Raw genomic sequence first — 26,391 nt, 5'->3', positions numbered from 1 at the left:
TCTGTAGAAAAATACCAAATGCAAATTTTGCACAAAATAAGTTCACATCTAAAGCACTATCTATACATAATACATTTTCTACACAGAAAAAAAATATGTCCAGTAATACTATTTTCTGTGTAGAAAATGCTCCTTTCTTCACAAAAATATTATATGCAAATTTTATACAAAATACATTTTGAAATCTAAATAGTCCTTAAAAACTGCATAGTTTTCAAAGCAGGAAGAACATATTCTAATTACTTGTTGCTTCCTTCAAGAACAAAATGATCAAATAATTATTTCTCTTGTTTTGTTCCAATATGCTTACAATTGAGACATTTTGGAATAGAAGCTTAAGTGTGATTCCAAATTGTTTAAACAGAAGCCATACACTTTTGGATTCAAAGATCAGGTCTCATTTACATATGTATTTTATCTTGTATTCTCCATGTTATCATAACCCCAAGACAACACCGTAACAATTTCTTTGAACACCTGACTGTGTAAGCAGAACACAAGTTGCCATGAATGGTTTTTTGTATTATTCTATTGAAAATGAGCAAGCAATTATATATTTTACTGATCATGAATTATCTCTTAATCCACAGTTGTTTAGATATTATGTATTTTAATTGCCACCCCCCCCCAAAATGGCCGAAAGAGCAAAAAATCTACATCTTACCCTGATTGGTGGCCTGTGAAGCTTCTGAGACATTTACGGCTAACTGACCACTAAAGGAGTTCACACCCATCATTCCTGCATGGACGGATGTGTTGGTGAGCGCTGGGAGTTGGTTGTGATTGCGAGGGACGCTATAGAGTGCTTCTGCAATGTCAGCTGCTCTTTTCAGTATTATTTCCTGGGCGGGGGGAAGTCAAGATATGTAACATAGTACTTAAGAGCCAACTCACAGACCAGTTAATGAGTGTACAATAATATAAGTCATATCAAACTCATAACAAACTGTGTAACTTGAGTGATGATGCCCTGATCTAAATAAGGGGTATCAGCTTCTTTGTCTACAGTTGCTTCACATATGGAAACTGCACTTATTCACATGTTTTACTTCCTGTAGCACTGATTTTTACATACTAGAAGCTGGGACTGGACTTGGAAGCATACTGTTTCCTAATACCTGCAAAAATTGTATTCTTTGTTGTTATTATTTGTGCTATTGTTGCATAATGCTTTACTGAACACATCTGCATTTTTGCATCAGTTATGTTTGGTAAATCAGGGTTCCCATTTTCAAGAGAAAGATGAGAAATGATGACAAGTCTATGGCTAAGAAAGATCATCATAACAGCACAAGACAACAGATATGCTACAGTGGACCTTTGTTATACACTGGGGTTTGGTTCCAAGATCCCCCATGGATAACAAAACCCATGGATGTTCAAGTCCCATTAAATATAATGACATAGCAAAATGCTGTCCCTTATAAGAAATGGAAAATCAAGGTTTGATATTTTAAATTTATACTTTTTTTGAACATTTTCAAACAATAGATGCTTGAATCCGTGTATAAAAAATCCATGTATGAGAAGGGCCGACTGTATAATCAATTATCAAAGAAAGCAATGGGTGACAGCATATCTACTATCTTGTGTTTTTATGATGATCTGTCTTAGCCATGGTCTTGTCATTATTTCTCTTATTTCACTTGAAAATGGAAACCATGAGTTACCAAACATGACTGATGCCAGAATGCAGATGTGCTCAGTAAAACATTATGCAACCACAGACAAATTAAAAAAAGAATACAGGGTTTACAGGTAATGGAAAAGAGTATGCTTCCAAGTCTAGTCTCACCTTCTAGTGTGTAAAAACAAATGTTACAGCAAGTAAACTAAGTGCAGTTTCATAAGCTAAGAAACTGTATACAAGAAAGCTAATACTCCTTATTTAGATTACAAATAGCGCATCAAGACTAATTTCAGAATTTACTTATAGTAAAAGATATGAGTGAAATACTACCCTGATACATCTATAATAATCAAATATATACATTATCATTACAAATGTATGAAGCTTCTTGGTAATGTGATATGCAGACATAGGCCTGTTACAGACTGCCAAAATAATGCTGCTTCGGGTCTCTTTGGAGGTATGCTATTTAAATGATGCATGGGTCCTAAGAGTCCGGAGGTCGCGCCAAAGCCACACTCCATTCCTAAGCACTGGAGTGCAGCTTTGGTGCAGCTTCCGGATTCTTCGGATGCATGCATCATTTAAACAGCATACCTCCAAAGAGACCCGAAGCAGCATTATTTTGGCAGTCTGTAACAGGCCATAGTTTCATCTATGACAGAAAAGAACCCTTGCAGAAAAGGAATCACAAGTTTTAAATACTGGTCAAATTGAATACAAAACTTAATTGCAAAATGACTCCTACTTGCTGAAGTTATTCAGACACTGAGGATCTTGGTCTTCCCTTTTTGGCTTTTATTTTATTAAATTAAATTGCTGCAAGGTGATGAATTCTGGTGTGGGTACAAATCAACTCTAGTTAAAGGAGGAAAGACAGTATTCTCATTTTTCAGGCTTCCTATATTAGGTAGGACCAGTTTTCTAGCTTTTGGATTTTAATACTCACCCCTTATTTGAGGGTATCTAAATGGGCAGGTCCACTTCTCTGTAGTGAAAGATTATTTGTTGATTTAATAAGAACTGCACATTTAAGGTCCTAATGAGTTTATTCAATATGCTTTGTTCACTGAAATGTCTAATGAGTAGTCATTGAATGATAAATAAAACGTTTAAACATCTGTTTTTAACTCAAAGAAGTATTTCAACAGATTGCTATGAACTGGGATCTCACCCAGTAAGAATCACATTGGCTTTTGTTTCTAAAATTACACTGAGGTAAAGTTTCCATGTACAATGAATATTGTAAGGTTCCATCTTAAAACCTCAAACAAGTTATATACAGTCATGCATTGCATTATTTTTGGCAGCATAATTGTTATAAAGTAAAAATGGCAAACTGACATAGATTTATAGTTTGGAAAAAATATGTTTCTTAATATTTAATTTTTTTTAAAAAAAGAGAAGAAGCACTATTAGTAATATTGGACTGGATACCTTTTCTGGATGCAACCCACTATGGTTTCCTCATCTGCATATCTCTCAAATCTTATATTGTATCAATATACCTGTATAGGCTACTGCTGTATGAAAGATATCAGGATACTCAGCCTTTAGAACTATATTATGAAGAATGCATTTACCTGGTTGTTATGTGGCATACCATAGAGTGCTTCCACCAGGTCAGCCGCCCTTTTGAGTATTACTTCCTTTTAGGAGAGAGAATGAAAAAAGAGATGAGTTTTTTAGGAGTTCATCAAGCAGTATATAAAACAGTATGATGCATTTATAACCTTGTTCCTTAATATTGACTTTGCTATGCAACAGTTTTAAAAACAATATTGTTGTTAAATCACAAATTCATAGTGTTCACACACAGAGCTTAAAGTTAAAAGGTGAAAGTTGTTTGTGCTGCAAAATAAAACTTGTCAGTTGTCTACTGTCTGCATAATAAGCCCTTTTGTAGGTTTATTATAGAAGATGATCTATAGTTATTTGTTAGATTACCACAGTCAGTGTCATTCAGAGCATGTTACAAATCTCCCCAATCTGTTTATTTGGTTCTTAAATTCATAGTACAGAAACAGTGACCTTATCAGATCAGCTATATTGTTAGGCTGTCTCTAAAACACAGTTGATCTGATAACAATGTAATGTCCAACTTCTTTGGCTCATTTTTCTTTATCATAGGTAGGTATCAAAACAAGGTATTCACAATGAATATAAGAAAAAAAACTAGCAAGATTTTGAAAACAAACACCAATACTGGAGAGGGATATGTGTAAGAATCTTTGCATGGGTGGCTATTTAGAATAAATGAACCATATTCTCTTAGTTTAGGCAGAACACTGATTCTCTGATTTCTCATTTCTCCATGTGCACACCTGTTTGTTCCTCTTGTGTTACTCAAATCATTTGCACTGGATACGCTTTTCTGAATGCACATGTACACCCCAATGCAAATACACCAAGTCAAATCTGATAAGGATAAGGAATAATTTCAGTGAGTTCAATATTCTTGATGACAAAATCCAATCTGAAATTTTCACAACTTCATGCAAGGCCAAATGCTCCTGAGAATGCCACACTTTTTGGAACCTTGTACTATTTTTCAGAAAACTAAAATACACACAAAATCATGCAAATGTTTTAAAATTTCAAACACTTAAAATGAATGGTATTTAAAAAGACTTTAGTCAACAACGAAATGCATATTATCAGGAAATAAGTCCTGTAAACAGCAGATAGAATAAGAATGCACATAGGATTTGGAGAAAAACAATGAAATAATTATCCAAAGATTGTCACATCTATACTATTTGCCTAACATCATGTGCTTTATTGGATGTATGACATGTAAAAATACTGGAGAACCAGAACTGAAATAATAAAATATATTTTTAAATTGTAGCCCAAAAGATGTCTCCAATAAAGAATGGATTTTCAATTATTATAAGGGAAAAAAATTAATCAGGCAACTTAAAACATTGTTTTATTTCTTTATATCCAACAAAATAAAAGCACAACAAAACATAATCCAAATATATTTCTGCAGGCGCTTTACAAAACTAAATGAAACATTTTTAAAAATTGAATTTCAGTAAAGTTGAAAAGTTTAACTAGGAATGTTTTATACACTAGCTAGATTTTCTAACCAAAAGAAGCAGTAATGTTCAATTTTCATATACTATAGTCTCTGATCAGAAAATAGAGATATAATTGCATTCATTTTGCTGTCACCATAACCTCTTCAAAATCCTAGAACAACTCTTCAGATGACAAGCTTTTAGATGCATATTAACATTTTTTCAATTTAAAATTCTCTACACTATATGATAAAATAGTTGGCATATTGCAGTAGCTACTTATGACATACAAGATGTCCTAAATTTTAAAAATGAGAAGTCTCTGTGAGTGTGTGTATGTTGAATCTGCAGTAAACATTTTGTGTTCCTTAAAACCAATGCATAATCTCACCCTTACAGAATGTACATTTCAATAATTCTTTTCACACATACAGCCATGTGCATTATATAATTGATGGATTCTGAATCAATACAATTCTGAATACTATTTCTGAAGAGATCACTAGCTGCTGCCTTTGTCCTTTCTCTGCATCTTGACCACAGCACTAAATAATTGAAAAGGGTATGAACTGAATGCACACGATACCCATATGGAATCAGGCCATGCTGCTTTAGCCGAGCCACTTAGAATGTCAGTAAGCCCTGTCTGCCTTGTAAAAGATTAAAATTCTAGAGTAGGAGAGAAGAGCTGCTTGTCAGATTTGACTTCTCCAGTTCACAGTAAACTAAAACATCTTGTCCAGGCAAAATGACTTTGAAATACTAAAAGTCTCCTAGGTAAAATCAAAGTTAGGACTGTCAGGATTGAAATGGTTGCAGTAACATTATTGCAATGTATACTTGCATGAAATTATTATCAATTTTGGTTGAAAAATTAACGTAACAGTTGATTTCCCACTCCCTTAGTATCAGTTGAAACTAAATAATTCTGTTGCTTCAGCTCTCAGCCTATTTACTCTGAATCACTTTAATTCCATTGAATAGAACTCCTTAGAGGAAAATACTGTATTTTGTGGATTGCTGCCTTAACATCACTACACAGACATTACAAATTTCAGTTCTTAAATAAACAGTTTCTTAATAAGAGACCACAGTGAAAACAAAAAAGGGGGGAAAACAGTTTTTCATGCAGTTTATTATTAGTGTACATTGACTAAATACAATTACAGTTTACAGCTACTCAGTGTTTCAGATGTCTTTCTTTTGTGATAAGTAACTTGCCTATAAGTTTCATGCTTTCTTAAACAACAGCTTACATAATAAAACCTCCTTTACATGTGATATTTTTAGGTTAAGGCAAATGTTACACAAAAACCCCTTTGTTAGATAATTCTAAGCTACTCTAAAGTTGATCATAATATATATATTCAACTTAATACAATGCACATTAATAAGTATAATTTAAAGTGCTTTGCATTCCTACTGAGCTACCATAAATAATTCTGTCATTACTTCAAATACAAAGCAGCACCTAAAAGTCTTCTATAAGTTACTGCAACAGAACTTGCAAGGTGCTTGAATTGCGGTGACCAGAAAATTGTTCTCACCTCCATGTCATTATGCTCCCAGTGAACCAGCCCCCAAGCGTGTTTGTGTTCGGGATCTAATATATTGCCTTTCAATCAGAGCTGAGAGCCACTGAACACATAGACAGAACATGACGAGCAGGTCAGGAAAGCAATAAAGATTTTACAGAGCTGTCCAAGGTGCTAAATTTACTCAATAATGGGTTTGGCACCATAGTGTTAACCTCTCATTTACTACCAGTTTGAGAGACTAAATTGAAGTAGCTGACTTCATTTACCTTGAAATGTATATTTTATGACATTATGTAAGTAGATTGAAAGGGCACTGCAGCTTTAACAATTTAAGGGCTAAAGCATGTTTAAGATGAAGCCTGGCTATTTATTGTATATTGCACTTAAAGTATATGGAATATTAAAATGCACTGATTAAATTTGTAAATGGTATTATAAGAAGGATAGCTAATATAAAAAGATCTATGCTTTGGAAAATGAAGGTGATATTGTCCTACTGAAAGCAGTCATGGAGGGAGAAAGGCAGATATACACAGAAAACATTTCTCTACCATGAAGAACTTGTCCTTAAGCAGACACTGCAGATGGGTATAATAAGATACACTACTATTTAAAATTAAATTTTAGATAAAGTTAAAACTCTGAAGTGCATCAGTAATATCAAGAAGGCATATGCTATTCTTAAAAGTCATTCAGCATCTTTCATGAAAAAACTGTTAAAGATGTGATTTTAGGTTCTGGTTTTACATTATCTGCTTAGGAGGCAAATCCATGTCCATGTCCCTTTTCAAAGAATTTCTAAAAATTCTGCAATTCTATATCTATTTACAAGGGAGTTATCATTGGTGAACTCAATGCAACTGACTTTGCAGTAACCAACCATAGGACTATGTTGTTGATATTAATATTTAAGCCAAATCATTCAGTATGTAGTCAAGTAATAGTTTTTAAATTAGCTTTTAAGAGAGTAGTCGTAGTAGTCATTCCTTGGTGTCTATATTCATTTCTTTTGTGCCACAGTCATCTAACCAACTAGATATTCCAGATTACTGAAGAGCTACAAAATCCCCTGCAAATCCATGATAGAGAGTATAACGGAATGAGTGTATAGTGTAACCTTGGCTAGAGACCATTTAAAAGGTATGTCTGCAAATTGTTTTTTCTGATTTTTTTAAAAATTGGTGAAGGCTTTTACGAATCTGTACTAGAGACAAAAAGGTGATGCAGCACCTGAATTGTAGAAGCTGGTTTTATATCTTTATCTGCAGGGCTCAGATTCCTCTGCAATGAAGACTCTATAGAAGAAGACCTTCTATGGAGTTTATATTTACTGGGATTATTCCTAAGCAAACACTTCAGTGTTCTCTAATGCCAGCATGAGGGGTCAGAAATTCATGTACATAAGGAAGAACATAATGGATATGATGTCCAAAGATTTGCTCTAGACTTCTTTCTCCTCACCTTCCCACTCGGGCCCTCCGTTCTGGTAGTCAAGGTCTGCTGTCTCAGCCCAGGATTTCTTCTGCCCCATCCCGGATTTGCCCCTTTTCACTTGCTGCCCCTCACTCCTGGAACCTTCTTCCCCCACAAGCAAGAGCCATCAGTTCTTTAACCAGCTTCAAAACGGAGTTGAAAACCATCCAGTTCAGAGAAGCCTTCCCAGGCATTGCATAATTGTCGCTTACTATTTGATGTTCTTTTGGTGCCCGTTTATCAAACCATTTCCTGTATTGCTATGTACTGTATATGTATTATCCTACTTGAGAGTATGTATTTTCCCTGGAAGAAGATTAACCATCCATTATGAAGCCAAGCCCTCCCTCCAGTCCATCTACCTTGGTCCAGGCCTTGGAGGTAGAGAGGAACTGCTGGACCTCTTACCCTTTCCCTCCACCACTCCCTTCTCCTTTTATGTCATGTCTTTTTAGATTGTAAGCCTGAGGGCAGGGAATCGTCTAACTAAAAAGATTGTATGTACAGTGCTGTGTAAATTTACAGCGCTTCATAAATAAAGGTTAATAATAATAATAATAATAATAATATCATACTAGATTTTTTTCCAGTGTTTTTTTTTTTTTTTGTTTTGTTTTTTGGTATGTAGCATACCCTCTTTGGAGAAGGGTTGAGTTAAGTGTCGTTTTATGCACTGTTATATTTTTAGGATTAAATCAAATTGTTAATCTCACCTGGGGTTCACTCACTGAATTAATGGAACCTTAAAAATGTGAATTTATAGGTCCCTATTGATTCAATGGGTTTATTGTGGCCTAAATTGGAAGATGTTTGCCAGATTACAGTGCTGTACTTTCTTGTTCCTTCACTTCTGAAGGAGTTACTATCTGTCTCAACGATAAAGTGGAACATTGGTATTTTCCATTAAGATTCCCTTTTCTGCAGTTGTGGGGAGGGAATCCTTGTGATGGGTCCTTTCATGCAATTCCCAGACAAGGCTTCTTAAAGCATCAACCATCTTTTTCCACCCTTAGTGGGAGAGCTACCGCCTACTTTCCAGTGATGGAATGACAAAGTCTAGACTGACATAAATTACAACCAGTGGCTCCAAAACATCAAAACACCACCAACAGGGTGGGAAGGATTCCTTTTCCACAACTGCAAAAAAGGAAACTTCGTGGTAAATACGAATGTTAAATTTTATTGCAGTGTGAGGAGGCAATTCTTCTGATGGGGCTTAAACACTCACCATTCCCACTACAGAGACACAACCTACTGCAGAACATGCCTGCCAAAAGAAGCAAATCTGTCAATTTTATAATGCCTGCTGAAAGACGACAGGAAAGCCCAAGTGGCTGCCCTGTAAATCTCCACCAAAGATGCCACCATACCCAAGGCTGCAGAAGTGATGGCACTACAAGTGGAACATGCCTTAATCCCATAAACAACAGGCACGGAACTGTGGACATAAGCCAATTCAATGCAGAACCTCAAACACTGAGACAAGGTAGAAGACACCCACTGCCCTAGTAGTCTCCTGAATATAAACAAGAAAGTAAGCTGGGTCTTCTGGGTTATGCAAGAATACCTCCGAGAGATCAAGCAACACAAAATAATCCTCATCTTGCATCCCTTCCAAAATAGACCAAAGGATTTCCATGCAGAATATGTGCTTCAATATGACTTGATTGTCCTTGCAAAGGTTCAGTATAACTCTCTAATCTTGGGGGTAGAATGAAGAAGAACACTGTTTTGTTTTGGCTTGGGAACCAAAAATCTCTGATGAGGAGGTACTGACTGTAAAGCCCCTATATGAAGTAGGAGATGGTCTATGGTTTGAAGCCATAGCAGTTTCTCCTGAGATCTGAACATGCAAGACTGAACAAAGAAATCTGGAGATTTATGAATGCAGTCTGTAGCATAACCTTCCCTCACAGTCCTGCACACCCAGCTATGACTACCAGTGATGAACAAAGGTATGCCCCAAGTCACAAGGAGTGGTTGCATCTCCTATTTTATTTGTCAGTTTCCATGGATGAACCCTTGCTGAACCCGGAGGACTGTGGCTCCTTAGACTGTGGCTTGGGAGATTTGAATTTGTAAGATATGAACTCTTCTCAACTGAGAACTGAGAAAACACAACGCCCAGACTGAAATTATTTCTTTTCCTTCTTTTCAGTAGGTGATGGTAAAGCTTTCCTTTTATCTTTGTTTTTGACCAAAATGTCAACCATAGCATCATCAAACAATTTAGAATCCAAAAAAGGATAAGTAGGCAAATTAGCCTTAGATTTGTTGTTGACAGTCCAATTTTTCAACCAAAGATGATGTCAGGCTTCCATATCAACCACTGTGGCCCTAAAGCAAATTGGACAGAATCAGGGCTGGCATATGCCATAAAAACAGAAGCCTTGGCCAATTTATTGGTACCTTGTCTGAACTTAGCCTCTCCCCTAGGAATTTGCAGAAGCAGCTCCTTGGCCTATGTAATCGTCACCCTGACCAAGGATGTCACCAATCCTTAGATAGAAAGAGTTCACCATTAGAGTGGGGGGGAAACCTCAGGCTGAAAACAAAAGGCTCCCCAACAAGAATGAAAATGGAGTGAAATAAACCCTGTTCATATTGGTGCTGAGGCAGGATGGAAATGCCTCAGGAATGAGGGGCTGTCTCCCACTTAGCATGGAAAATGATGAATGGAGGGCTTCTGGTTCTGGCCTTAGAGCAAATAGCAATGTATTTTTCAAGCTCCCGAGTTTGTGGTTACTTACTTGTCCCCCCCCCCCCCTTTAAAGGATATAATTTATTTCTTATTAGAAAAAGATTAGACTGACCAGCATATGGAAAACTATAAGGAAGCTACCATGCCTCCTTCTTGTTTGGCTGTTGAGAATTGGGGAGTCTTCCGCCAGAGAATGCTATACTAATTGATTGAATACGGGGATGATGATGATTTCATTTTCTTCTGTCCCATCTTTCTCCAAATATAGGGGCTCAAGGCAGCAAACAACAAGTGTAAAAGATTTATTGGATTATCTCTTACACTGTTCCTGATGTACTTTCTACTTTCTGAACTTCTGAATTTAAGAAAAAAAAAATTAAACTGGGAATTGAAATTGAATTATCTCACATTTATAACTACAGCCTGAGTAGATTATAGTTTTGCAGAGAAGCTGGGCAAGCAAATGCAATAGGATGCCACAGAGTGCAACAAAAACCAACTGTGAAACATTCCTTCTGTAAATAAGAAGAGAAAAAACAAGAAGGAAAAGTTTCCCTGGATTGTCAAGAGGGAAAGAAGGATGAGGAGGAACAAGTAAACAGCAAAAAAGGCAGTAAAATGCCAGAACCTATATAATAGTAGTAAAATGTTTTCCAGACCCTAAGAGAGATTTTATTTTTTGCTTTGTTTCTCATAACTAAATATACTGAATTTCTTCCCCTTTGTTTCTTTTCTCCTTTTTTTTTGTCCTTTTTTGTTTTGTTTAGCACTTAGAATCTACCCTCCTTCTCCTCCTTATTTACTGGTATATGGGGTTCCACAATGCAAATGATTAATTAATTTTGTTGGTGTTAAAATATTTCAATTTTAAAACTTTTGCTTTTATAAGAGGTTAATTGACAGGAACATATTTTAAGTATCATTTTATATTTATCTTTCTCTCTTTTCTGTTGTTTAACAGTGTGCTAATGATAATTTTTAATAATTTATTTTCTTTTTGTATTGATCACAATGATTTTTACTTGACAGGGTTATAGCAATCTGGGCATTCTCCCTACTTCTATCGATGCTTTGTGTACTCAAAGGAAAACAAACAAACAAAAAGTGCTGCATATTTTATCCCACTAATAGATACAAATGCAGCACAGACTGCACCTTCCTCAGAACCTGTCTTAGACTGATTTTTGGACCACAGACAATTTCTGTCTGAAGCCCATACAGAGGGATTTGTTGATCTAGGGTAAATCAAGTAATTCTGGATAACTCAATGTACAAAGAAATAAAGGTTCTGTACAGCATTTCAGAATGGTATAAAGGAGGAGACGTTATTAACATAATTAAAAGGATATGTTAACAGCATAATTAAGGACCTAGATTCAGTTAAAACTTTCCTTTCTGAGTGTTTACTAACTGAACTTGTGGAATTATTAGTAAAGATAAAATCAGGACATCTGCTCAAAAGGCTGACCCACCTCATCCTTCTAGTACAAGAAAGAATCCTAGCAAGAAACAGAAGTTCCATCAAGACTAATGATTTAAAGAAAAGAAAAAAAAACATGAAAAGATAAAGGGAAGGGCAGAGACTAGCACAGAAACACGAGACGATGAATTTTCAGAAACTGTTTAAATTGAAGGAAGAGAACCCAAAGAAACCAGGAAAATCACAATGTGGGTAAGGAGTGCATTCCGAGCAACAGAATCTGTCAATTGGTAACGCTGTTAGCCTTCATCTGTTCCTTCAAATGATAGTTCCTGGGACCCCTAGAAATACGTCTTTAAGAAAGGTCCTAGCCGTATTGATATGTAAGTTCCTCCTGGTGATTCCCAATCTTCAACTGATCAAGACAATCTTAACAGTAAGGGCTGGAATCTGATATTGGTTAATAATAATAATATCATCATCATAATATTTTTCTGCAGAGGAATCAAAGCGGATTACAACAGTATAAGAATAAAGGAAGTGGCGGGATAGAAATAAATAAATTATTATTATTATTATTATTATTATTATTATTATTATTATACATTGTTCAGTTAAAAATTATGGTTAAAAAGAACAATCCCATATCCCACCCACTCAAGCATACAAAAATTAATCAAAACTTTAATACAAGATTAAACAACAAGAAAGAGTAAAACATTCCAATGCGAATTCACTAAAATTGTGGGTAGATTTGGGCAAAAAAGTGTCTTCATTTGGGGGGGACAGGACAGGATGGGGTCGATGACACCAGTAGGGGGAGACTAGTCTAGCAAGGCTAACCTGGAAAGACCTGCCAAAAGAGATCCCTCTTAATAGCCTTTTAAAAGGCTTCTAGGGTGGTAATATGACGAATCTCGTCCAGCAGGTCATTCCAGAGCCTAGGAGTGGCAGATGAGAAGGTCCTCGGGTCACCATAGAGAGTGTGGTCTTCTTAGGTTGTAGCAGGTTCTTTCCAGAGGACCGAAGTGTGCGGGGTGGATTATGTGGAAGAAGATGCTCCTGCAAGTAGTCTGGACTCAAGCCATGTAGGGCTTTAAAGGTTATAACCAACACCTTGTACCTTGCCCAGAAACTAACAGGCAGCCAGTGGAGAGATTTTAAAACGGATGTAATGTGGGCAGTTCTGTATGTGCCTGCGACTAATCTGGCTGCCATATTTTGTACCAATTGAAGTTTCCTAACTTGACACAAGGGTAGCTGCATTTAGAGCGTGTTGCAGAAGTCAAGCCGAGAGGTTACCAGCGCATGTACTACTGTTTCATGTTCTCCTGGATCCAGGAAGGGGCGCAGCTGGTGTATCAGCCGAAGCTGATAACAGGTACTCCTGACCATCGCATCCACCTGTGCTGTCACTTGAAGCAACAAATCAAGGAGCACTCCTAAGCTGCAGACAGAGTCCTTCAGAGGAAGTGTGGCCCCATCCAGAACTGGCTGGCATATCTCCATTCCCGGATTGGGAGTCCCTATAGCAAGTACCTCTGTCTTACCTGGATTCAATTTGAGTTTGTTTTCCCTCATCCAGTCCATTACCGCCTCAAGCCAGATATTTGGAGGAGAGATGCCATTCTTAGTCACTGCATCAGTCTGAGACATAGAGAAATATATTTGGGTGTCATCAGTGTACTGATAACACCCTGCCCAATGTCTCTGGATGATCTCACCCAGCGGCTTCATGGAAATGTTAAACAGCATAGGAGATAGGATGGCACCCTGGGGGACAACAGATTTTAGCTCTCTTTTAGAAGAGCAACAGTCTCCCAGCATCACCATCTGGAATCTACCTGAGAGATAGGAATTGAACCACTGCAGAACAGTGCCCCCAATTCCCAACTCTCCCAGGTATTCCAGAAGGATACCATGGTCAATGGTATTGAAGGCTGCTGAGAGGTCCAAGAGCACCAGCAGGGTCACACTTCCCCTGTCAGTGCCCAGACAGAGATCATTGACTAAGGTGACCATGGCAATCTCAACTTTTTGTGTTAAGCACAAAACAAGAGGGATTGCTAACTGACTTAGTGTGTAGGCATCACCTTTTGCATAGTTTAGGCCCTGTGGCTCATGAGGTTCTTACTCTCACTAGTGCTGTGCAAATGGACTACCTATTTTTAACTATACACATGCTTGAGCTTTTGTTTCTTTTACAGATCAGCCCAGAGCGGAAGAAGAAGAAGAAGAAGAAGAAGAAGAAGAAGAAGAAGAAGAAGAAGAAGAAGAAGAAGAAGAAGAAGAAGAAGAGTGTATTTCTTAAGAACCACCTTTCTAGACATGGAGGTGTTGATTCTTTTTTTAAAAAATGCTCCTCCAGTGCTATTAATCAAAAGTCTTCCTAGGCCAGCTTCTACTAACAATCAAATTGATAATGAGATGGATAGTCATATTGATCTGGAATACTTTGAAGCCTTCTTAGCCCATATTTCACAAGATGAATGAGAATATTCTAATGCAATGCATTTAGGTTCTTTTTAATTAAGGTGGTGTACAGCACCCACCCCTTTCCCTGATGGATCGGGGCGTGAGCTGCCACAGCAGCAGTCCCGGAGGCCCCAATCCACCGCTTTTCCTGGCCTCAGGGAAGCGGCAAAAGGTCGCTTCCCTGCTGCCTGGAAAGGGGTGTCCTTGGGGCTTCATGCCCCAAGGACACCCCAACAGCAGTGGGGAGAGAGAGAAAGGGGCCGCTCAGCAATGCATTTAGGGGCCCCTCGGCCCCTTTCTCGCTATATCACTGCCGTGGCTGTTTAAAGGCTGTGCCAGCGATACGCACGGCAGAAGGAGCTCCAAAACGGAGCTCCTTCTGGCACTGCTGAAAGGGCACCACAAGTGCCCTTCAGTGGCGCCAAGACGTAACAGCTGCACTGTGCCGTTTGGACGCGATGCGGCTGTTACGTCAAAATGGCAGCGCCTGTGTGAACAGGGTGCCACCATTTTGTACGTACTCCGTACATACTAGGGTTGTGGGCATCTAAAAGAGACGCCCCCAGGCAACCCTAGTACGTACGGAGTACGTACAAAACGGCCCATCTGGACAGGGCCTAAGCCATAATCTCTGAAAAAGAGACTTTTCTGAAGATCTTTTAAAACCTTCCTCCACAAATACAAACTGAAATAATAGAGAGGCTAGCATATTTGAGAGCAATTCTACTAAGTCTTCAGGAAAAAAGAGGCAAAATCAGCAGGTCTGGATCCAAGCTTATCAGCAAACAATGATAAAGTAGGGTGAGCCAGACATACACCCAGTGTAATCTGTAATTTTACGATCTATAATGTTACAGATTGGATTGGAGAGTTTTATGTGATTTTTCTCCAAGAGATATGGTGTATTACCAGATTAGATATCAATGGCTATTTTATTAATGATTTACCAGTTGTTACTTCAAGTGGAAGAGGAAGGCTAAAGGCAGGGCTAGCTATGCTGAGCTCCGCCTCTCAAGTTATTATCAAGTGCCTACCTTTCTGTGGCCTGATTGCCATTCCTTGTTTGATCAACTCTGGATCATTAGGGCCTAAATCAGATGGGTAGAAAGTGCTGGCTTTGGGCTGGGTTGGGGTTATGGTGTTTATATGACACATGCCCTAAAAGTGGCAGAAGCCACATCAAGCCTGCCCCAACTTGGAAAAGCTAGCACAAAAAGGAGCAGTGAAAAGCCACTCCTGCTGGCAGCTGGGTTTGGGACTGAGGTGGCAGCTTGCTTCAGAAGCAGGCTCGTGTGATTGTCAGTCTTAGCACAATCAGGGCCAGCACAGTCCCAATGCAATCCTTTTGGCTCGTCTGTTTTGGGCCTGCGTTTCTTAACTGTTAATGTTTAAATTCCCCACGCTTCCAGAAAAGAACAAATTAAACAAGAATGGGTGAAATTAGAAAACTATACAGTAAATCTGGAGTTACAACTCACTTCCGTTTACTCAGTTATGATGGGGGATTTCAATGTTGGAACTGGGCCTAATAAAGAGATCCTTCTCTCTGTCCTAGTGTTTAACTGAAATTCAGGATTTAACAATGACATGCATTCTAAGGGTCTTGGATTAATTTTGCTGGTGTATGTTTTGTACAAATGATTAGTTGGCTTGATTTAAGAATTCTCAATAGGAACCCACTTTCTGAGCAGTGTGGAGAATATACATATATCTCAAGAAAAGGAAACAGTACTATTGATTATGCATTGATCCCCAGTATTCTTTAATTGATAACTTTTTTGTGGCTGATAGAATTAGAAGTGATAATTTGCCTACCTCTCTTACTCACTCTTACTCTTGGGACTCCTATCAATATTCATTTACAGGCCCACCACCAGTAAGGATAGGCAAAATAAGTTATTATTGTTGGAAAACACTGAAACTTAGGCCCGGTAGAAACTGGCGCCTTGTGCCAGCCTACAACCAATTTTAGGACTCGGGACAGTGAAGCATTCACTTGCTCCCAAGCCCTATTGTCCTGTCTGGGCACCATCTTGGTGTGTGCCCATTCAGACAGCGCATGCAATGATGATGTGCCTCATGCACCACATCCAAACAGCATGGTGCACAAGGGACACCACTGCGCCGCTTCAAGATGCTAATGGCACCTCGGCAGAGACGGAGAAAGGAGCTGCTTTTTGCAGCTCCTTTTTCCAGGTGCATTGTGGCTTTGCCATTTGGTTGGTGCTGCCACGATATAGGGGAGAAAGAGGCGGCCTCTGTCCGCCCTTTTCTCCTCATCTGTACAGCTCCTAAGTCTTGTGCACTCTTACATTCATCTATAGTCATGAAGTTCAAAAATTCTATTATTGAAGCCCATGACAATACAAGAAAAGACACTCCACCTAAACATTAGGAAGAACTACCTGACAATAAGAGCTGTTCACCAGTGGAGCACCCTAGAAATAAGGCTTGGAAATTTTAGATATAAAGTGTGGTACCTTGGTTTGATATGGAATGCTTTAAAAATGCTTAAGGACAATGTAATGTCAGTATAGATGAGATAACTATACAATTTTGCCTAAGGCCTGAGCAGACAGGACAGGATAGCACAGGCTGAGCCCTTCTATTCTGGCCCTGGTATGTCCCTGGGTCAGTGCTGGGATAGGCAGTTGTTTGCACCCCTGTCCCCACACCAACCCAGGACTGGGGCACTGCTCTTTATCTTTCTAGTGGTTGATCCATCTGAGAATCTCCCCAGTCGCCCCATCTGACACTGCAACGAGGTATGTAGCTGAACTACATGGCCAGGCACCCTGTTACCACATCAGACAGGGTGATTAGGGGGCTTCTCAGATGAATCAACCACTGGAAAGCTAAGGAGCATGGGGAGGGGCTGTTTGAACAGCCCAGTTTTGCCACCAAGTTTCTTCAAAACGCAACAGAAACCCTGGGCTATTTTACCCTGGGGTAAATGCTCTTTACTCTGGAGTCAAACCAGATCCCCCAAATCCATGTCTGCACAGGCAGGATCAGGGCCAATTCTGCCAGGGGGTTTCAGCCTGCCTCGTCTGCATTAGATGGCATGAAGTTGGAAGCTGCTCAGAGGCTGCCAAATTGAGCCTGTAGCCACCGCAAAAAGGAGCCATTTTAATCTGGCTCCTGGGCAGCATGGCTTGGTACTGCAGCAGGTAGCCTGCTTTGGGAGCAGGTCATGTAGTTGCCATAGGCCCAGCTCAATTGCAGCCGGAGGGGTCAGAGGTTGCTCCTTAATGAACATCTGCTTTGCCCTATAAATACATTTTCAGCAAAGATTTAAGCCTCTACTGATGCACTTTCAAGCCCCTAAAATTCTTCTGTTGTCATCAAAACAAAGTAAAACAAAAGAATAGTTTGTGGAGAACTAATTAGATGTATAGTCTGTTTTGTTTTATCTTAGTCAAAGGGGGAGGACAGAGAGAGTCAACAATTTGTCAGCCAGACTCCTATCAAAACTAGGAAGTAAATCTCATCCTCCGTAACTTGCATCCATTTTATTATGTGACTGAATTCTTGCCAGTGTGCCATTGAAATTTTTGTTACATGTACTCAGATAGCCAGATATCTCAGCTTCTTTCACTTAGGGGATATTCCCACACATACAGTGATATACACGGTAAGGTATAAAAGTCAATTCAGTGTCACGTTGTGAGATACAACAATGATACAGATGAGTTATTACTTGGACAGAGATATTGTTGGGAGGTTTGGATGTTAAATTCATAAAAACCCCACATCTATTTTAGGGCATCTATTACAGCAATGGTCTAACTTTATTTGTTCAGCTTTTGATGTGTATAATGCCACTGAGGAAAGCATCAAAGCACAAAACTTGGTTTTAAAATGAATTATAATCTTCTATATGAATGTCTGGTGCTTTGTTGCCTGAACCATTTTCTTCAGAATGAAAATTATTTTCCTTATATGGTTCACTGGGGTCAAATTTCATCATGATGACAATATTTTGTGCCAATTCATAGTAACATGCACTACAGCATCCTTGGTGACCTCTGCTTTCACATTATGTTGAGATGGGTAAAAAGAAAAGTACACGTGGACCTTGAATTTAAGTCACCTCAGAAAACTTCAGAGTGATTTTTTTTAAAAAAAAAAAATCATTTCCAAGTAAGAGCTGTCCACTAGATATGAAGACTATTAATGTCCTAAAGCATTACTATACTTTTAGGGAAATGCTGGCCTATCAAATCATGAGGCATTTATTTAGTCTAGATATCATTATCTCCTAATGCTCTATTAATGTTGCACTGTGACAAAGATAAGGAATTGAGAAATCATTCATCTTCTGCAAAAGTGCTTAATGAAGATGATGTTACTTATAATTGCCATACTTCCATCTTTAAGTGATAGGCTCTGACTCCTAGTTTTACATTTCATGGCTCCTGTAACGTCATGCTCAATTATATGTTGGTTATAAAGTCTGGGGGAAAAACACATTGGAAATAGTTTAAAACCATAATGTTGTAAAACCTACATAGAGTAATGTGGGAATCAGTCCGATGAAACTTGTCAGTGGGACTGACCTGCCAGGCTTCGTTTGAAAGGCTTTATAATGTTATTTACTAAGTTAATGCCCTCTTTTAAAATCAGGACATGATTGTTGCTCCATTTCAGCAATGGGTTTTAAAGGCTGGATATACATTCTTTGTAGGGGAAGATTTGGGCTCAATGTATGTATGGATGGAAAAAAACGATCAGTAAATATTCAAATCTCAGAGAAAAAAAGGGTTTTCCTAAGTGATGAGAAATCCTGAGACGTAGAATTTTGGAGATATAAGAGTCTTCACATTTGTGCACAACCTATTCTGTACACACACACAAAACCCACACATGGAGCTCTGCCTGGGATTGAACTCACAGCCTTGTGGCTGCACTACAGGCATTTAACCACTGCAACACTAGGGCTCCCTAACAGGACAAAAAAAAATGCCTTAAAAACTAAGCACTACACAACATAATGTTGAAAATCCACTACTACTCCAAAGATTGAATAACAGACTCAGGATTTACTGGCTGATACAAAGTGGATCAACCATGCATAAAGAGAAAACAATAAGATTTCACAAAATTTTGGATGGCTTTCTGGATCTCTTTGGCCCAAATAATTAAACAATTCATCTAACAATGCTTGGCTTTCAAGTATGTTTAGATTTATTCCTCTCACCCCACAACCATTTTGCTTGTCTGCTTCAGTTGCTTGCTTTAAAAAATAGATCTGTGTGTTCTCTTTTTACTTTTTGAATACCAACTAAAGTATTAGGGGCGCTTTCCAGACCGCCCAAAAGGGCGGTCTGCCGGTGCCCTCATTTGCTGTGCGGAGCAGCCTCAGCGGTCAAACCGTGCGACTGCTCTGCACAGCAAAAAGAAGCCGCAAAAAGCAGCTTTTTTTGCGGTGCCATTATGATGCCACAAAGTGCACTTGCGGCATCATAATGACGCCGCAATGTGTGGGTGCTAAGCGTTTGCTACATCAAGATGGTGGCACCCATGTAGAATGGACGCCGCCATTTTGTACATGCTCAGCGCGTGTTAGAGTTAGGGGTGTCTGGAAAGAATGCCCCTTTCTAACCCTAGTATGTGCCGAGCACGTACTTTTTGCCCGTGCGGAACGGGCCAATGTCAAAACTAAGAAGGCAGCATGGTGCAATGGTTCAGTGTTGGACTATGATTCTGGAAATGAAGGTTTGATTCCCAACTTGGCCATGAAATCCATTGGATGACCTTGGGCAAGTCATATGCTCTCAGCCTCAGGGGAAGGCTGAAAAAAAAACATGATAGGTTTGCCTTAGTAAAAAAAAGACTTGAAAGCAGATAACAACAACAACAAAAACAAAGTGTACGATCTCAGTACTGAGAAGAACCAATTGTTACATGTACCCTGCCTTTTCCTGGTGAAGCCTATTCTGGATATTATGATTGGAATGTTCCCAAATATTTCCTTTCTGTTTCCTCATGTCTGGCTCCTTACACTTCTTGTTTAACTTCCATCACTGAATCCAACATTTTAAAGACCTTGTTAGAAGGACACACGCATAATAGGATCATAGGTATACAGGTCTTAGCACTACCCTGAAAACTAAACTAAACAGCCAAGCCTCCACACAGCTCAGCAGAAGAGTGCATGATTTTCTAACAGAACATCCACTCAAAAAGATCATATAACAGATTATGGTGAGGATAGTCCTATACAGACTGGCCTGAAAGGCTGGCCTGTGGGTGGAGTCAGGGCGCAGCATCCTGATGATGCATGCTGTGACTCCGCCCCAGGTTCCATGATGTCACGCACTGTTCCAGACGGCACACGGCATCATGGTGTGCCTCTGGCGTTGCATCCAGATGATGCAGCACTCCTTTTTGCACCCTCCAAAGGCTGGATTGAGGCTGTGGTGTGAGGTTGCCATAGCCCTGATCCAGCCAGGAAAGGAGTGGCATCCCACTGCCCCTTAGGGTTGTCTGTAGAGCCCCAAAGTTTCCTATGGACCCACACCATGTTTTCTTCCAGCATTAAGCTATGCCATGGCTGCTCACATATAGTAATTTGTAGTTGTCACCTTCAACACTTGAGTAGGCCCATTGATGTCAAAGTATGTTAAAGCAAGATAAGAACATTATTAAGCCAGATAACCTTCCGCCTCTCTTATACTCCCTTAAAAAACAGTCTTTTAACCAAGGGGATTTAAAGCCTCTCCGAACCATAATAGCCCCCATAGTTTTCATCCAAATTGAAGAACATAGCCTACAGCTAGAACACTAACGTAAGCACTTATGCATAACCTAGGCTCCAGCAGTGAGTTTGGCCTGTTTGAGTGCACATATAACCACTCCACCACATAGTGAACATCAGTTATGTCAGTTACTGAAAAACATGTCAGTAAATGAATACCATACTTATAATATCTGACCACTAACTTCTGTTTTTCCTGTACTTCCTGGTTGGCTGGAATGAACACCAAAGAACAGCTGTTCAACACAGGTTTAGTTTCCCTTATCCAAAATGTTCGGGACCAGAAATGTTTTGGATTTTGGATTGGGGGGATTTGGGAATATTTGCACATACCTAATGAGATATTTTGACGATGGGACCCAAACCTACGTATGAAATTCACATATGTTTCATATGCACCTTATGCACATAGCCTGAAAGTAATTTTATACACATTTTAATAATTTTGTGCATGAAACAATGTTTGTATACACTGAACCACCAGAATGCAAGGATAACATTATCTCAGCTACTCATGTGAACAGTTTTGGATTTCTGAGTATTTTGGACTCTGGAATTCCAGATAAGGTCTACTCAAACTGTAGGAGCAACAACACAATCATAGAAGCATGCAGAGCATCCGAAAGATCAGCATGGAGAGAAAGGGACTGAGAGGTAATGTTCCTGAAATCATGGCCGGCGGGGGGGGGGGGGGGGGTGTCCTGAAGAACAGAAAAGAAATAGCAGGGATTGCTGAAAAGTTCTTAGCCAACCCACTTCCCAAAATCTAAGCATAATTTTGTCCCTGTAGGTTGAACTAGTGTTCTTTTGTATTGCAAACTGCCAATTTGCAAAATCATGGCTCTAATTTCTAAAGTGTTTCAAATCATTGATAGAACCATGTCAATTAAATGTGTCATATTTTCAAGTGTTGAGCTCTAGGTCATCATGAAGTTCCTGTTCCTGTGGAAGAAAATTCCAAAGGAAATTCATGAATGTATGGCATAAACATTAAGTGAAAAGTGGCCATCATACTCAACTGTAAACAAGTGGTGTGCCAACTTTCAGTGTGGAGATGTTGAGACTGAAGTTACAGCAAGGTCTGGGAGCCCTGCAACAATATCAGCTCCTGAAATTGTTGCACATGTTCATGACCTGATTTTGGCCGATTGTTGAATCTCAGCTAAAACAACTGTTTATATACTTGAGATATCCTGGGAATGCACTGGGTGTAAAATTCATGAACAGTTGGCTATGCATAAGCTGTCAGCAAGTGGGTGCCAAAATGTTTAAATGCTGACCAGAAAAAGCAGTTGGCAGTGCGCAAGCTGTCAGCCAAGTGGGTGCCAAAATGTTTAAATGCTGACCAGAAATGAAATCAAGTGGATACCTCCAAGTTAATTCTGCAGCATTCTGAGTGATCAAGTGATAATTCATCACTATTGCTGTTGCTAAAACAGGGTGACTTTGCTATGGTCTGGAGACCAAACAACAGTTCTTGCAATGGTTGCACTCAGGTTTTCTAAGGCCAATGAAATTCAAGACTCAAAGGTCAGCAGTTTTTGGGATAAGGAAGGTATTTTGATGACTACCTATCTTAAGAAGGAACAAACAGTTCATGCAGAATACTACTATAACTTGCTGGACCGATTAAAGGAGTTATGGAAGGAAAAATATCAAGGGTGGTGGGACAATGTATGTTTTGAAGAATGTGGGCTTTGAACATATAGAACATTCACCCTAATCACCAGATATTGCTCCATCAGATTATTTTCTGATTCCACATCTTAAAGAGTTTGAAAGGAAGGACATTTTTGAATGATTCAGGGGTGACAGCAGCAGTAGAGTATTTCAGTGACCATAGATCAAAATTTGGGCAGAGGAGGGGCTTGAGAAACAATATGCCATGTGCATCAAACTTTGGGGTGATTATATAGAAAAGTATGTAAATTTCAAGGCTCTAGGTCGCTCCCTTCTTTGTCAGGATGAGAATTTTTCAACACCCTCTCATAGAGTCAAAGGGGCACGAATGAGCCACAGACAACAGGGAGATTGAGGAATAGAAAATGTCATTAAAAAAATAATTTTAATAATGGGGGTGGGGTAAGGATAGCTAGAAGAACAAAGAACAATAGGATTTGGAGAAACTAAAACTATCTAGTACTTCTCTGCATTTTTAATTGAGAAGTTAACAAAAGAAACCCAAAATGAATGACCAATAGAAGTGGGAATGCCCACAGTGAGGAAAAGAGAGGACTTCTGCCACATCATCTCTATCAAAGCCATTTCCCTTACTAAACTGAGATTATAGGGGTGTTATCTACATCGTCAAAGCGATTGCTGAATGTCCAGTTAACATTTCTATCATCACATTTATTTCTGTTTGAGAAGACCTGGATTAGGACAGGGAATAATCCAAAATAAGGTATGTGTTGCCTATTTTGAAAAATTAAAATTGGGGGGTGCAGGGAAGGATGTTGCTTAAAATGGTACTTTACACCAGAGGAACCACCCTGTTTTCCCTCACAGTACACAAAAAATCCAAGTAGCTAAGTGCAGTTTGTTGTCAGAAAGATAAAGTGTCCAGATAAAGGATGGATAGATCCCTGTGTTTAGAGGCAGGAAACTGTGGAAGGTTTGCAATATTCTTGGCGTGGCCAGTTAATCTACTTTTTTAGATGCCTGGACATTGAAGTGGAGGGAAATTGCTTTGTGTACTGATTATGTCCCTGCATTCAATGGCCAATTGTCCAAGATGTTCTAAGCAACTGGATGTTCAAATTGGAATATAATATTTTCAAAATCTTTGTGCCATAAACCACTAAGCATTTTGTATAAAATTGCAGTGAGAAAGGAGCTTAGATTAAAGCAGTGCTTTGTATCCACCAAAGAAGGTCTTCTGAGAAAGAAATCTCAACAGAGAGAAAATTCTTGCTAGATGACACATAACTTCCATATTTTTTAAATAAATGGAGCTTATAAAAGTAGAAAACCCAAAAGCTGTTGATTGTCTGACCTATGATGATATTTTGCTTCTTTTGCCCAGGCTGAATGCATAAAAATACTGCAACAACGAGCAAAATAATGTTGGAGAGGCTTTCATACTAGAGCATGTGCTTTTAAAAAAACACCCTGCTCTATCATAACCTCTACAAATGAGTACATTCACTTACATTTTATCATAGGCATAATTAAAAAAAAGTCTCTAAGAAGGGGCATTCTCATTACAATAAAGGACCACTTCAGACCCAATTGAAATGAAAAGAAAGAGCACAGCTTACATCTAGATACCAAGTGGTAATTTCTAGGGAAGCATAAAATGCCAAATGTGTAACAATTATGTTTTATAACTCTGTGTTCAAAGGACTTAATAGTATTTTATTGCACAGAGAGGCTTCAGCTCAAGCAGACCTATTTTACTGGAGTGCTCCCTGCCTTATGTTGTTAAAGCACTTCATCAAGTTACTTTCTTATTATCAGCAAGAGAAAGACATGATTAATTTTTGAACACATCTAAGGAGCCCTAAAAATCTGGCAGTAACTAATTTCACTAAGCAGATGTCTTGAGCAGTTACCCAAACCAATAAATTAAAGTTTCTCAGAAATATCGGGGGTCTATAAAAACACCTGATAATAGTCCAGATAGAGCTCAGCATTGTGGGAACAATCACTACATTTCATATTCCTCTTGCATCTTCACTCAATGGTAGCAGAGATGCCAAACGCTCTCATAACAGCATATGAGAACACTTGGAAGAAGAGGGAAAGGGATTGACCTAAAACAGCATGTTATCCAAGCACAGCTCAAAGAAGAAATAAAATAAATGCCAACAATAGTTTCATTATTTCTTTGGCTCTTTATTTCATTAATTATATCATAATAAAAACAACTAAATGGAATTTTGTCCAGCTATTCTTTGTTGGGGGTTTTATAATAGGGTTTAACATTCACTGGGTGATGTACAACACCCTAACAACTAAAAATGAAAACTAAAATGATCCTTTTTCTGGTCCAAAACACACCGCAGAAATAATCCAGGCTGAGACCGCTTTAACTGCCCAGCCTCAATGCTAGGGAATTCTGAGAACTGTAGTTTTGTGAGACATTTAGCCTTCTTTGCCTCTTTGACAGTTCTGGTGCTACAATAAACTACAGTTCCCAGGATTCCCTAACATTGAGCCAGGGCAGTTAAAGTGATCTCAAACTGGACAATTTATGCAGTGTGTTTTGGACCTCTCTCTACACCCACCCACCCACCCACACACACACACACACACACTATGTCATCCAGGTCATGCATTCTTTCTGGCACCTAAAGTATGAATATCCTCTTTCAGCCATGGTTACAGCAAAGTCAGAATATATACATCTTTGTTCTAAAAGGCAGCCTGAGCTTTCTTGCTGTGGTACTTAGAAGATGTTACTGTCTAAAAGAGTTATATCATTGCAAGCAAAATGACTTTTACAACAGAATGGAGGGGACGCCTGATTATTGCCTTAATGGACAAAAAAATCAATGGAAGTAGGATAAAGACACAAGATTTTGTCGGAGTTGCAGTTCATACCATTGAAGAATTATGGATATTAGAAAGTTAACAAATGAATTAGTCCAAGTGTTATAAAATGAATGCTTTGGTTACAAATTATGTTGCATGCAAATTGTTCATTGCTAATTAAACCTGGTAATTTTTACCAGGTACTTCAATTACTGTTCCATAAGCAATAATAGTTATAAGAGCTGATAGTTCAATAGGGTGACCTCTGAGAAGCTTGGCTGGGACAGCTGACTTTACAGTGATGGATCACTAAGCATGGCTAAGTGGTCCCATTCCTTTTTATATAAAAGAAACAAAACCAAAAAGGGCCAGTTTTCAAGTGACAGGCTTAAGTACTGACTGTGAAACCCTGTGGTTTTTAGGAAAATAATCATGAGAGTGATATTGCATCATTTCTTGCTTCCTTCATGAAATGATAACAAGAAGAACCATTTACTGTGCAGTTGGAAGCATGCTAAGAAAACTATGCAATAATCATATTTCATCTTCGTATTTCATCACATTATCCATTTATACCCTTAAGCTTCAGCACACAACAATGGAGTTTTACATGGCTGTGCTAAAATACCAACAGTGTAGTGTTATGAGCCTATGGTAAATGCTTAGCAACCCTATAGTTTCTTCTCTGAGAAATAACTTCCAAGACTGACAGTTCTGAAATACTTAATTAGTAGAACAGACTGTGGCAGTTATTCTACAAGAGATACAAATCTGGGAAAATTCTACAATATTGTCACAACTGCTGAAAAAATTAGAAACAAGGCAGGTTGACTGTCCATAGGGATGGGATAGTAGGTTTACACCAACACTGAAAATGGGAAGGTTTATTATA

The 26,391-nt window shown here is 38.7% G+C and overlaps 1 protein-coding gene across 5 annotated transcripts in view; it reads right to left on the bottom strand.

The window, feature by feature from the left end:
- Nucleotides 1–26,391, bottom strand: part of LOC149321733 (transcription factor COE1) — a 483,412-nt gene that overhangs the window by 20,569 nt on the left and 436,452 nt on the right. For all 5 annotated transcript variants that reach the window (XM_089527644.1, XM_089527686.1, XM_089527655.1 and 2 more), the window contains exons 12-13: nt 3,214–3,279; nt 665–842 (exon numbers count right to left, since the gene is read on the bottom strand). In XM_089527644.1, coding sequence (XP_089383770.1) covers nt 665–842; nt 3,214–3,279 — 244 coding nt within the window. The remainder of the gene's footprint in view (nt 1–664; nt 843–3,213; nt 3,280–26,391) is intronic.

Source organism: Sceloporus occidentalis, unplaced genomic scaffold (assembly GCF_023333645.1).
Source record: "Sceloporus occidentalis isolate IW3139 unplaced genomic scaffold, rSceOcc1.0.p SCAF_1, whole genome shotgun sequence".
NCBI lineage: Eukaryota > Metazoa > Chordata > Lepidosauria > Squamata > Phrynosomatidae > Sceloporus > Sceloporus occidentalis.
This window is presented reverse-complemented; position numbering and strand designations above follow the sequence as displayed.